We start from the raw sequence: 14,477 nt of genomic DNA on the forward strand, positions 1-14,477 counted from the left end.
CCAGTTCCTGCCAGGAGCTGGGGTGGGCAGGGCAGCCGGGGGGGGAGGCTGGGGCCCAGCAGGGGTCCCCCCATGGTCCCTTCCCTCACCCCCTACTTACCAGCTCCAAGTCCAGCTCCAGCTCCCTGCTGCAGCAGGCAGGGACTGCCCGAATTGCTGAAGCTCTCTGCATCTTTTCCAAAGATTCAGAGAGCTTTGAATTGATTTGGACCTTTTTATTGGCCCCTGATTCAATTCGGATTTGGAGATTCAACCACTGAATCAGACCAAATCTCCTCCGAATTAAATCAGCACCTGAAGCTTCGCACAGCCCTAGTCCTCAACCTTCTGGCTCCATGGGTCAGATAAGTGATGCAGGGCCAGTTGATGGGCCAGACCCATGGGGTCACCACCAAGATTGGGCTTTGCACTGTCCAGATCCTGTCTCGACATCACCTGGAACCCAGCAGATCATGCCCTATATTTCGCATGAAGGGCTATGCTATCCACCCATAGGGCTCCCCATGGGTCTGGAAATTTCCCAGCAGGGGACTCAGAATCAACGCTGCATCCACCACTTACCCTCTACTAAAATTTTGGGCCTATGGGGATCCCTGTGGGCCAGATAAAATGGCTTCACAGACTGATTATGGCCATTGGCTAGGGGCTGAGCATCCCTGTCTTAACTTAAAAAGCTATGCAGATGATAATGTACAGCCTCAAAATGGGGCAAATTGGTTAGGTGTCAGTGTGCTGACATAATACAGCAGCATCACAAGGCACCATGAAGAGAGTGAATGAGGCTATAAGTAAGTCAGGTAAGCTTTTATAATGGCTACTTGGAGGGGGTGGGGCTCAGACAGAACAGCTCTATGGCAAATGTATTTTTTGAGGAATCAGTGAATGCTAGTATCAAGCTTTGTGCCTCTCCAACTTCTGCTGAACTCTTCAGAGTTGGCTTGTTTTTCCAACTTAACTGAGAACATCTAAAAAAAAAGTATTTCATTTTCTCTGAATTAGGAGTGTACAGGACTTCAGGAAAAGATTTTAGCGGCATATGCAGTTCATCATTCATAAATTAGTAACAGGCTTGACAGGCCAATTTTGCACACACATTCACAGTACTTGCTAAGAGCACAGATTCCATATTATACTAGCTGTGAACAGTATCTGGAGTCTTCAAGACCAGAAACCTGAGCAACTTTAGTGAAATTTTGAGAGCAGCTGCACACAGCATTGATGTGTGTTTGAGTGCTGTTTATCTTCCAGAGACACAAGCATAAGGACTGTTGCCAACAGTAACAACTTAATGAAAATGATCATTTTTGCACAAGCAGTTTTGCAACTTTATCAGCATAATTCAAATAGCATGGCTAATTTTAATCCTGTGTAACTGCTCAAAATGACCAACTTCATGTTGGTGGCAAGGATATCTTGGGGGGGGGCTGATTTCAATCCTTGCTGCTCACATAGTTTCTGGACCATCGTCGCTACAACATCACTCCAATGCTACTCTAGCTTCATGTTGCCAGTTTTGATCTGGTGCTGTGTAAATAAAGAAAATTAGTAATTCTCTGTTACACAGAAGATGGGATTTCTGATAAATAAGTTAACACTCAACTTAATGGTCAGTATGACATGCTGATTCACCAACACATTTTGTACCAAAAAGAAAATGCAGGTAATGATTTTAAGTAAAATGATCCACATTCTAGCAGAACAAATGCCCCTAAAAATAAACACTCACCAGTTCTGGTTCTGAATGACTCTTGCTAATTTCAATTTGGCACAGAAGCTTAATCTGAATAAAGTTGCCAGGTAAATACCAAGACACATGGGCTTTTGTTGGGCTTTCACCAGTGACAGTGAATTTAGAAGGAGTTTTTGGATGAACTGAAAAATAAATATAAAACGACAATTAGCTAGGTATTTTGCAGGGAGGGGTTGGGGTGGCAATTACAGAAGATGACAAAACATGTATTTATCTTTAGTTCTGTAACAAAAAAATGTTTCTCTTTAAAATACTCATAACAACTCAGGAGAGAAACAGAACATTTACCAGATTAATTATTATGACAGCTGGCTGTTGTGAAGGCGCGCACAAATTTTGCCCATGATGAAATTTCTGGCTGACAGCCACAGAAATAGTTTTACTTAGGGCACAAACTTTAATTGTCATAATGGAATCCGTGACAAGGAGCTAGAGTAAGGAACAGCATGGTATCATTCCTCTTAATTGCTATTGATTTTGCTACAAAGGAACAGCAATTACAAGGAATACAGTGGTAGTTTTGCAAGATCATATTGCAAGAGCAGGAGAGTAACAAAGATGGACAAAATAATAATAATAAAAATCTCTCTTACAAAATTGAGCAGCATAAAATTATATAATGTTATTTCCTGCCCAGTTCCTTTCATTTCCTCCTCCCCACCCTCCCCCTTTTTTAAAAATAATTTCCTTTTCTTTTTGAAGGCTGACAATAGCAGTGAGGGATTCTCACTACTGGATCTACTATTTTAGGGAAAACACCACACAGTGCACATACAAGCTCTCTAGCTTACTAATAGATGTGTATGTTGTGTCTGAAAACTGCACAAAGATGATACCAACAAGGGAGAAAGCAAATGGAATGAACAACTAGTAAAAACGTCATTCTTTAATGTTACTACTTGTACGGCAGCCCTGCGTTCTAAGTAGCCAAGGATTTGATTCCAGTATTACCTGACAAATCGGCAGTGCTGTTGCAAAATTAAAAAGTATAGGGCAGTCGTAACTGGAAAATGTATTCAAATACAAATTATATCATAAACTTTTGAATGCAATTTTTGATGCATTATTTGTCATTACAGTTTTCAAAAGGAAAATCTGAAGACTGCAGAAATATAGCTCTATGTACAGGTCTTAGGGACATGGAAGTGTAAGTGTTACATTTTACTGCTATTTTGTAAGGCTCAATCTTGCAATGACTTATGCAAGTGTTTAACCTTATGCCTCATGAGCAGACACTTAAATCATTAGATCACAGTCAGAGTTCATAAGGTTAAGATTGCATGCAAGTCTTTACATAATAAAGTTCTAAAGAAGTTGAACATTTAATTATTACTGGAACACTTTCTTGCAGGTAATCGACATCAAAGTAGATAGCACTAGTACTGAACAGGGGATCAAGGCACCAGCTATTAGACCTCCCTGCTTCCCTAACATTTGCCAGCACATGCCTTAGTAAATATGATTTTAATCATTTCCCACCTATTTGATAATTCAAGCCAATGACAGAAACAAATTACAAATGATTACAGTAATTATGAAAATTCTAGCTGGAGCAGCACCTCACCACTAGACCCCTATTATTTTAAAAACACATTTCCTGCACACTAAGCCTCCCCTTGATCTGTCTTTTTGGCTCAGTACATCTAATTCTCACCTCTTTGGTTTATATCAATTGAAAGTGATGACTCTGTTTGACCAACAGGATTGAAAGCTTGTAGAGTGAAATTGTAGATATTTTGAGTGGCAAGCACTGTAAAGACGCACACATTTCCCATGGTATTTTCAGTTACTCTGCAGGTACCATTTCTTCCAGATATTCTGTAATAAGGGGAAGGCAGGGATAAAGAAAAAAAAAAAGTGTCTTAATTTTTTAACAATCTACTTAATGGCACTAAATTAAGTTTCTCAGTACAGATTTCAAAGGATGACACATCTCTTAAGGTTTTTGCCACATAGTGGTCTTGCATCACGTAATACTTTCCCCCTAACCTTGACAAACAGTGTATTTCTGTGCTTTTATGCTACTACAGGCATCACTTTCCTAGCATAATGCTTTGACCATATTATCTCCCTGCTCCCCCCATCCCCCAATACACACACACACACACACACACACACACACACACTGCATTTGAGACAGAGGCTAAGAGCGAGTTCATAAAGTTTGTCATGGCCCAATCTTGCCCTCCCATCTATTTATATTATATTGCATTCATTTAGCAAAACCATGGATTATTGGTCACTTATTTAAAAAAAAATCCAAACAGAACCTTTGTTTGAATTGACCAGGCTGTCCCTTATGCATAAGAAGGGTTCCTCAACTACCTATAAACCTATTTTATTGTTCTTCAAAATTGCTCCTGCAGACATCAGTTTTGTTAGATGGCATGATTCAGCATATTCAGGCAGTACTTGCTACATACTGCATTAGAGAAAAAATGAAGGATCTTCATGTTTTCTTGTGCTCTCACATCTATATATCTATTATAATCTACTGTACTTGACTATAAGCTCTTTAGAGAAAGGACAGCCTTTGTACAGTGCCTACCACAAAGGGACCCTGGTCACCAGGTGATACTGTAAAAATGAATAAAGTCACTAACAAAAGTCTTAGGAAAAACCCATCCTGATGATATTATATTGCAGGATAATAGTACAATCCTGGGACTTTATTTTCAAATTTCCAACTTGTCTATATTTCATATGCAGTTTATAGCTTGTAGAAAGATAAATAAGATGCTAAACCCACAAGCAGAGAACTAACCTGCACAGGTACTGGGAGCCTAGCATAGCCAGGCCTCAGGCTAGAGTAAAACTTAGATGAACTCTAGTTATACGACTTGGGATAAGTAGAAAGTATGGTGAAGATGACATACTGTGTTCACTTGAATCCAAGATAACCTCCCAATAATTAAACACAGAAAAAAATTATGCAATTTTCCATGTATAGAAATTATTGGAGGCTCGTCTTAAATTTTTCTGTCTGTCTCCTCCACTGTTGTGGTGGGGAAAGCAGTGGCAGGGTAGTAAGTGGTAGGGCAGGCAGTAAGGGGAGGTCAAGCAACTTAACCCCTACCCTTTGTCCCCACAACACCTTGGTCCCTGCTGCCTCTTGTTGTGTCCCCCCCCCATGTCTGCCCCCCCCACCTCGACCCCCCCCCCCCTTTCTTCTACCTGCCTCCAAACATAACAGCTTAAAACTTGTATTTTAGACTAAAGGCACCCCTCAGAAAATGACAGCCCTTAGTTTTCACTCATTTTTGAGTACATAAAAAAGTCTGTGCATCTGGATCCAAGAATGCAATATGGAGCACGAGGCCATGTTATCTAGCCAGAGGACTTCCTCTCACAGGTCCAGATATTCAGCAGCAGGGATGTGGCAATTAACACTGGCACCACTTCCCTGCCACCAAATGTCTGGGTCATTGAGGAGCCTGGTGGGCTGGATGACACAGCTCCGGGGGCCAGATCTGGCCAATGGGACAGGAGTTGAGCTCCCCTGGTTTGGAGGATGGACCCTGATGCCAGTGTTAAGAGAGCTGCAAGATGTTTCATTAGTCAGTACTTACATAGTTAGTATTTATCCTGTTCATACCAGTTTTTCCTTGGGTTAAACATGTGTAGTAGCATTGATTTTACAAGTGCTTTTTATTCTGACCTGTGTCTTGTTCATATTTTAGGTTGTGGCTGTGTCTATTTTGTTTGAGTTTCTAATAAAAGCATGTATACAAATCACCTGTCCCCACTGTAGGATGCTCCAGGGCCTATTTAACAACCAACTCTAAACAGCGCAGAGTTCATGACTGAAATAAGTATGCAGAAGTACTTTAGGAAGCCTGTATCAGAATGCTCCCAATTCTAACTTTCTAACCATTTCTGTACTAAATTGAATTACCTTTCAGATAAAATGTAGTTTGTTTGGCGTGATGCAAAGAGTTCAGTGGGTCTTCCTGGGTTCCAGGTGCATATTATTTTGTCCAAGGTGTGTGTTTCACAAGTCAGATTTTGTGGAATATCAGGGGGATCTGCCAAAAAGAAGGAAAGCAAGGAAATCAGCTTGCATTCTTACATAATCAGCCATAACGTAGAAAGCAGGACAATTTTCTGGAAATCATGTTCAGCAATTAATATTTTGTTTTTGCAGTACAGCATACACATAGAGGCACCATTAAACCCCAAGCACATACATAATTTATTTACAGGATATACTTTAAAAAAACATTAACAGTCCCAAATAACACTTGACTTTTACTGAACTACCAACTCAATCACATGCACAGTAAATTTGTAGGATCTGGGCCTTGAACTGCTGGCATTGCACAGTTTCGCAAAAACATGTTTCAAAGTTTCCAAATTACATGTTCTTTGAGACAATTTAAGAAAGTTCTCTTGTTACATGTCATTTTGTCAAGTGCAAGCCTCAATTCTACATAGAATCCACTTAACTGAAGCATTTCAAAGAAATGAACACCCAAGGACCTCATAAACCTCCTCCTCCCTGCCAAAATTTTTTTTGAGTATTATGTCAGCACACTTCATCCTCCTGGGCTGCTTTGTTAATACCATCCTTCATTTTCATTGAACACTGGTCTCTCAAACTCAGACCCCAGTACTTCAGCAACCACTTCTCTGACAAAAGGATTGACTGCCATTCTCTTCCCAGGGAAGTCCCTACAAAATGTCTTTCTGTAGTCAGCCCAGAAACCAGGAATAAAATCAAGAAAAAGGAGCTGATTGGAATGAGACAGTTCTCTCTTCAATATATCAGTTGTGTGCACTTTCCCCATAAGACAGGATGACATTTTCTCAGTGGCTGGTTTGGGAGGGAAGACCTTTGTACACAACTGTGAGTAATGAGAATCTCAGTTTACATTATGAGCAATTGCCAGATGAAAAGCATTTAGCTCACCAGAGCAGGTAACTTATCTGATAGACAGACATATTTAGACATACAGTTAAAGCAGATATCAAACATACCCTAATACACAGCTAGATCTTCTACCTTATTTTCCCTTCTCTTTTCCATACCAGAACAATGTATCCAAACAATATTTGTCTCAGCCCCCCACTGACAACTATCCCCTACAGTGAATAGCCCTGGCACCACAAGCAGGAGTTTGGAAAAAGTTGAAAATATCCAGTTTTTAAGAACAAGCACACCTGCAGACCCTGCTTGTGTTTCACGGGCACCATAGCGGGCCTCATGTGATCCACAGCCTGCATTTTGTGTGCCCCTGACTTATATTTACAAGTAACAGTCCTATAGAAATGGAGGATATACAAGAATAAACCAAAAGATCAGATTAAAAAAAAAAGTTTCCAAAGAGTCACAATCAGTTATGAAATGCAGAGACCAAAATTCTAAGCACTTTTGATTGCTTTCCTGTCAGTTTTTTCTAATGTCATTGTGAAAATAACCTTTTCCTCCCAAAAATGGCAAGGAGTTGCATCACTGTGCTGTTGGAGGTGGTCTACAATATTTTTTAACTATGTATGTAGGAGATTTGAGGCTTGTATACCTACACAGATAATACAGTCAATAATCAAACATCATATGATCTGTTTCATCTGTTTTTCAAAAAAAAATTATTTACCATGAGAAATAAAGATTTTTAAACCTGGATTCCTTTACTATGATAAGGCCCAGAAAGCTCTTGCCCCAGGCAGGAAACTTCAAGATTCAACCTACCCCTCTGAACAGGTCAGGGTGCATTTTTGGCAGTAATGTAACATGACAGATCAGTAAATTAAAGGTTTAAATTTCTTCATCTCCCTTCACCCATCATGTGGGAGACAAATCAAATTACACACATGAGAAATTCTACAGACTGGCAAGAAGAACAGGTGTATACATAATCAATAAAGACTAAAGCTAATCTTCAAAAACTAATTTACTGCCAAGCATTCTGGAAAGCAGCTTTGGTCATGTGATCCCAAAGAAGGAAAAGGTGGTCCTGAACAGCCAGGTTCTCGTGCAGATCATCTTATCCCGATTCAGGCTCTTAAGCTACAATGCCTTTAACTGAGCATTTGGGGAGTGCAAGTTGAGTAAGTGGAGATAAGCATGCATGGTTTTAAAGAACTCCAAGACAAACACTGCTGAAAACCAGGGACTGGGCCAAAACAGCACAGTTTTAATGCAAGCCACAAATCCACATTGGATTTCCTCAAGCTGATCAAGCCAACAAACATCTAGTTCAGTCACAGTCACAATATACATATATATATATATATATACACACACACACACTTACATCCTACAAATAAAACAGTTCCCTCCACGCCATATGGCAGCAGCGAACACCATATATTTGTCCCACTAGATTCTGAAGCGCTGACGTTCTGTACTTGGATTGCACTGCTCCATTCGCTGAGATGAAGAAGTGGATACGATTTTAATCCATATTTAATATGTTCTATTCTTTCATCTTCACGGTGTAAGCAGCAAAATGTCATATTGGAACCAACTGGTACCACTCTGTCCTGAGGAAAAACCTTGGCAAAACTTAAATCAGGCACTTCTCCTAGCAGAGAGGAAAAAAGAAATTTTTTTTTGTAGTTTTATGATATCCGATTAGTTTCTAATGCATTCAGCTGATCAGCATCCAATTTAAACACTGTTCAGGAACACTCAGGTTGGTATGTTCTGCATCCCTCCAGTAAAAGAAATAAAAGTTATTTTTAGTTGATTTTACCCACTCTCAGCCTATTAGACTTCACCATCTTTAATTGATGTATTTATTAATTAATAAAAACAGAGTCCTATGAGATCTACAACAATCCATCAACACTTTAAAATTCAAAGATAACATTTCCCATTCAATCTTTCTCTGGAATTTGGCAGATTTTAAAGATAATTAAATTCTTTCCAATAAGCAAGGGAATAAACTTACCAGGAACTGTTACAATTGGGCTCCATTCACTCCATTCTTTGTTACCACCGTAATTCATTTTATTTATATAACATCTGATCCTCACAGAGTGCGACACACACTCCAGTGGCATGTCTGATTTCCAGTTCCATGAAAGAATAGTGTCTTTAGAAGTCAATTTTGAATGGTAGGTCACCTAAAAATGCAGCGGGAAAGCTTTATTTGACCTTGTTTTCCCTCCCAATGAAGATGGACACTACAGACACCTGTCAACAAACAGGCACCTTCTTTCTGGTATAGCTACAAAGGCAAATTTCATTAAATAAATCACATATCAAAAAATCCAGAAAAGTGGTTTGATTATCCCATAGCATAACTGAGGGGGTCGGGTGGGGTGGGGAGGGAAGGGGTGGAGGAAAGGGCACGAAAATAGCTGCCACCGCAGCAGTAGCCACACAGGCTACCTACACTGACATGGCAGCAGCCAGAACTGTCCTGTGCATCATGACTGCTCCAGTTGCAGAGCTGCCCAGCTACCTCTGGACTGTCCAAAACCTGGTAAGTTATTTAGTGGAACTATACAGACAAGAGCCCAACCAGCCCAATCTTACCAGACTGTGACATCTTGAGCCTGGGTAATGGAAGCTCAGGATGGACAAGTAGAAGGATAGATTGCATTTCAGAAACACCAGTGCATACCCACATGGCCCAAGCAGCTGGAATTTTATGACCTTTCCAAATAAAATATTTCAATCCCAGGAAAATGTTGACTTTTGAATATTCATCCCTACAAATGTTTTATATAAGTATCAACCCCTTCTCCTCATCCCTTATGTCACTCCCTTTGAGATTAGATTTTGAAAATGTTAAGTGAAATCCTGACCCTATGGACATCAACGGAAAAATTCCTGTGGACTTCCCATAGGGTCAGGATTTCAGCTCCCATCTACTCCTCCATGTTTGGGCATGCAGCACACCTTTGGATGCTCAAAAAAATCACAGAAAGGCAAATATCAGATCCTTACACAAATTCAATTGTTTTCTCTGTTTATATATATATATATATATATATATGTTCATATAATATAAGACTATATCAGAAGAAGCATGCACATTTGTCTTAGTAATACATACACACACATTATGATGAAATAAATGTAGTAGTGAATGCAAAGGTTTTGAAGATCAGTCTATATTGGACTTTCATAACATGTTAATATCTTTCCTAAAACAAATGTATTTCAACCACACGTGTGACTAGGTATCAGAAGGGCACATAAACCTGTTCGGGGAGCAGGGTTTCAGATGAAAGAGAGAGTCTCTGTCCAAGTAATTTTGAAATGCTGATCATAGGTTTTACAACTTGGGAGCTCAGTGGAAAGCTACAGGTTGACCCTTTCATATCTTCCCTGGTCTTTCCTCGCTACGTATGCTTGACAGCTGGGAATCTACAACATATATATATATATAAAAACACACCTCATTACTCATTGACACATCCACTCACATTCCACTAGGATGCACAAGAGGGGAACATAATCAAGCATTTGAGTCATGCTACCTATATCCAAGGAATCAGAATTGGAGACCCAATCCTATGAACACTTGGGACACATAGTGGGACTGCTTGTGTAAGACGCTCCTTTTCTCAGGAAGCTTATGCAGCCAGAGCACAAGATCTCATTACTCATTGACACATCCACTCACATTCCACTAGGATGCACAAGAGGGGAACATAATCAAGCATTTGAGTCATGCTACCTATATCCAAGGAATCAGAATTGGAGACCCAATCCTATGAACACTTGGGACACATAGTGGGACTGCTTGTGTAAGACGCTCCTTTTCTCAGGAAGCTTATGCAGCCAGAGCACAAGATTCACAAATATTAGGATGCAATTGAAAATGCAACAAAGGAAATTACGTTTTTTTTATATTTTCTGCCATTATTATAAGAAACTAAATCTTATGGGCACTGTGACATGTATCTACTCTGCAATAATCTGTGAATATTGTATGCTGATGAGGTTACTGGGGTTTTTTATTGTTTAAATATGCTGGGTTAGTTTAACGCAAGGTTGTAAGGCAAAGCAAACTGACAGGTAACAGTCATTCAAGATAAGCCAGCCCGTTTAAAATTTGATGGTAACCACAGGACCATGGCAAAGTCACTGGCTCTGAGAAGTCTGATTTGGCTTCCCGTTCAGCTAAATACATTTATTTGGCCAAGTACGGTCAAAGCCCAGGAACTAACAAGAATCAACTGTGGCATATAAGGGGGGCTCTCTCTTGAGAAGGTAGTTGTTGAGGAGGTTTTAGCAGTTTACCCTCACTTTTGTGTGTGTGTGTGTGTGTGTGTGTGTGTGTGTGTGTGCGCGCGCGCGTGCGCGCGCGCTTACTTAGAAATACATAAGATGACTCTGTATGTAAGATGACCTCCCCCAATAATTAGGTTCCAAATAGGGAAAATTTCTAAAATGTATCATCATTTTCTAGGAACAGAATCTAATTAGTGGAGGCTTGCCTTCAATTTCTCCCTCTCCCACTGCTACATCAGGGAAAATAAATCTGGGGGGTCAGGTAGCTCCCTTGCCCTCTGCCCCAACATTTTGCCCCTGCAGACCCTTTCTTACCGTCATACCCTGCACTCCCTGAGCACATGGAAGTGAGAAGCAAAAATAAACATACCTGTATTAACCTTAATGTAAGAAAACTACTACACGTACCCATAGACTTAGTTCATTCAGAATTGATGCAGTGTACTTTTTTTGAACTTCTACAAGTTTTAACACAGGTAGTCAGTCCATAAGCACACTTTTAAGCAGCACTTTTATACCTACTTGTATATAGTGCAAACTATGCTTTTATGGTTTTTTTGCAAAAATATTTACACATACACACACCCCTCTACAAATGTGTCTCATGACCAACATGGTTCATTCAACAGCCCAAAACTCTTTTACAGTTGTACCATTCTCATTCCCATTACAATAACTACATCGTGCACCCACACTCCCACATGCCTGTCACCATCCCCTTTAACCATCGCAACCATGCAAAGAACTGTTTCAATGCCTCCTGTGCGCCTCCTTTCCATTAACCCAAAGCCAAAAGGCTCATGACTTACCATACAGTTCACTGGGCTGGCCCCCAGCACAGAGATAGCAGTTCAAGTCATGGTGACCCCATAGTTCAACACTGCTCAATGTATGTGTGTATTCCAGATACCCCAACAAAGGATCTATGTGCTAATTAGCCCTCGACTCAGGACTAGAACCAGGTGTTCCGGTCACAAGCCCTGGGATCCTCCAAAAATTTATATGCAGAGAAGATACCGGGCAACCTGGTCTGACTCCACCTCATGGAGGGCAGGGCCACACTAATCATAGGCAACAGGCTGAGAGAGGGGCTGACAGAGGGATTTTGGATAAGCTGTCTGGGGCTCCATTTGGTGACGTTTGTCAGACATTAAGAAACAGGACTCATTGGAAATGGGAAAGAAAGGTATGGCCCAGTTGTGGGAGTGAAGAGGAAGTTTAAATGTATTAAATGTAGTGGATTACCATGACTTCAAAATGAGTCAGCACTAAGGGTAACTGAGCACTATGGGCACTACCATATATCTTATTTAGAAGGATTACACTAACCTATCCCAAAAAGTGGCATTAAGCCCAAGCAAATGGACTGTGCTAAAATGTTTCTGAGTGAACTCCAGACCTACTACTGGAAAGCGGTGGGAGAGGACAGGGGGTATGCAGCCAACTCCATATGGAAAAGGGACACCTAGCACAGGCTGTTCAAAGTCTCCCCGGGAAGGGAAGTAGACAGGGAGAACAAAAGGGACAATGATGTAACCAGACCTGGAGACAGCAAGGAGGACAACAGGATCAGCAGCAGCGGAAGTGAAAGCAACCATCGACAGCGACAAGGACTGTGAATGAACTGAGAAGGGAAACCCCAACTCGGGGACAGGACTAAGGGACTGTGTTTGGGTTAGGGAAGGGCAGAGGGTGGGCGCACGTAGGCGCAGGGGAGTGAGTATGGTTATTGTAACGGGTGCGCAGGTTTCTTCAGGTGATTTTAAAAAGAAAAGGTGAGATGGAAGTCTAAGATAGAGGATGTATATATCTCTATATAGATCTATATCTCTATAAATATATAGATTTATATCTAGATAGATATAAATATATAGATTTATATCTCTATAAATATATATAGATATATTTTAATTTTTTTTAAATGGCCTTTTGGCTCAGAGGGGAAATACTGTGACTACTAACTAAGGCAGTTTTCCCAGAGGCAGGGGTAACTGCTTTTCTGGCACGGGGTAGTACCTGGGTGGAGGTAATGTGTAGTTACCCTCCCACTTTCATTTCCAGTGGGAAGATCTTGGCTTTACGCCCACTTTATGGAACTGGAAGACTCCTCCCTAGCTTGTTCCTGCAGCTGTATGGCTGAGGGTAAGCAAAACCCAGGTGCATCCAAACCCTAAGCCTCTGGGCTTGGGCCTGCACGTAGGATGCCTGCCAAATGATTTGGAAACATCTGGAGCCCCAGGTGGAGGTGGAGGATATTTGTTGGTAGTAGAGTCTCATAAGGTTCTTGAAAGACTCATTGATTTGGAATTGATTTGGCTTGGAACACTTTTTTTTTTTTTTTTTTTTTTTTAAAGAAAAAGGAATATGTATTTTTGCAAAAAGCCTCCAAATGTGAGGATTTCAGCTATACAATGTATAGCAATAGGGGATTGCTCTTGGGCTTTTCCTCTAGCTTGCTCCTTAGGTCTTTTGGTTAGGTGCAAGTGAGACCAGGGGTCATCTAAACTCCAAGGCCTCCAGACTTGGGGTTCGTACATAGGATACCTGCCATGGATTTGGGAGGATCCGAAGTCCCAGACTGAGGAGCAGGGATCCTGGTCATCTCTGATTAAAAATTGCAAATTCTCTGATTAAAAACCCCAAATCTGTGATAAAAATTAAAGGCCCCCCCAGCACTGCTGGTGCCCCACACTCCCCTCCCACAGCCTCAACATCCATCCTGATGCCCCTCACAACAGCCCCCTAGACCCACAAACACAGAGATGCAGGCACAGAGGCACACAGACACTGACACCCACCCCACCAGGTAAGTGTGTGGGGGAAGGGGAAGGGGCAGGGCAAAGGGAAGGTGCAGGGGGAGTAGATCAAGAAGGGGGGGGTGTGTCCACTCCCAGGAGCAGGGCCGGGGGTGAAGGCAGAGGTGCTACTCTGAGGGCCACACGTGCTGGCTGGCCTTGCAGGGGGTTCGCACATGGAGGTTGCCACCGCAAGTCTGCCACTGCGCCCTGCACTACCATCCCACGGCCACCCGCACGGCTTTGTGGGCAAGTGGTGCAGGGTGTGGCAGCCCAATGGCAACCACCATGTGAGGACCACATGTGCGCCACCCGGTCAGGGGGGTAGAAAGTGGGACTTACATGCAGCGGCCACCACTGCACCGCTGCTTATGCCTCGTGACCGGCTGCACGTCTCCACAGCAGTGTGGGGTGGTGGCAGAGGCTGTGTGCTCACTCGGGGTGCTATGCAGCCAAGCGCTGCCACCACGGAGCCATGCCCTTTGCCCCTGGATCCTAGAGGTAAGTCGGGCTTGGGGTTGTGCAGCAGGGCCAGGGGATGAGAGTAGGGCCAGGGGGTGAAGACAGCGGTGCCTCTCTGCAGGGGGCTTTGCAGGCAAGCCATGTAGTGTGAAGTGTGGTGGTGTCCCCCATGTGCGGGCTGCACACATGCTGCCTGGTTGGCTGCCCAGGGGAGGGGGAGCTTGCATGCGGCCAGCTGCACAGTTCCATGGCTGGCTCTGCAGAGTAGTGACGGATGGCG

At 42.1% G+C, this 14,477-nt stretch overlaps 1 protein-coding gene across 4 annotated transcripts in view; it reads right to left on the reverse strand.

The window, feature by feature from the left end:
• The window catches only part of LIFR (LIF receptor alpha), a 96,225-nt gene that overhangs the window by 23,740 nt on the left and 58,008 nt on the right, over positions 1-14,477 (reverse strand). For all 4 annotated transcript variants that reach the window (XM_006028938.3, XM_025210391.1, XM_025210392.1 and 1 more), the window contains 5 exons: positions 8,644-8,818; positions 8,005-8,274; positions 5,646-5,775; positions 3,405-3,568; positions 1,727-1,872 (listed from right to left, as the gene is read on the reverse strand). In XM_006028938.3, the coding sequence (XP_006029000.1) occupies positions 1,727-1,872; positions 3,405-3,568; positions 5,646-5,775; positions 8,005-8,274; positions 8,644-8,818 (885 nt within the window). The remainder of the gene's footprint in view (positions 1-1,726; positions 1,873-3,404; positions 3,569-5,645; positions 5,776-8,004; positions 8,275-8,643; positions 8,819-14,477) is intronic.

This window comes from Alligator sinensis, unplaced genomic scaffold, assembly GCF_000455745.1.
Source record: "Alligator sinensis unplaced genomic scaffold, ASM45574v1 scaffold881_1, whole genome shotgun sequence".
Taxonomy (NCBI): Eukaryota; Metazoa; Chordata; order Crocodylia; family Alligatoridae; genus Alligator; species Alligator sinensis.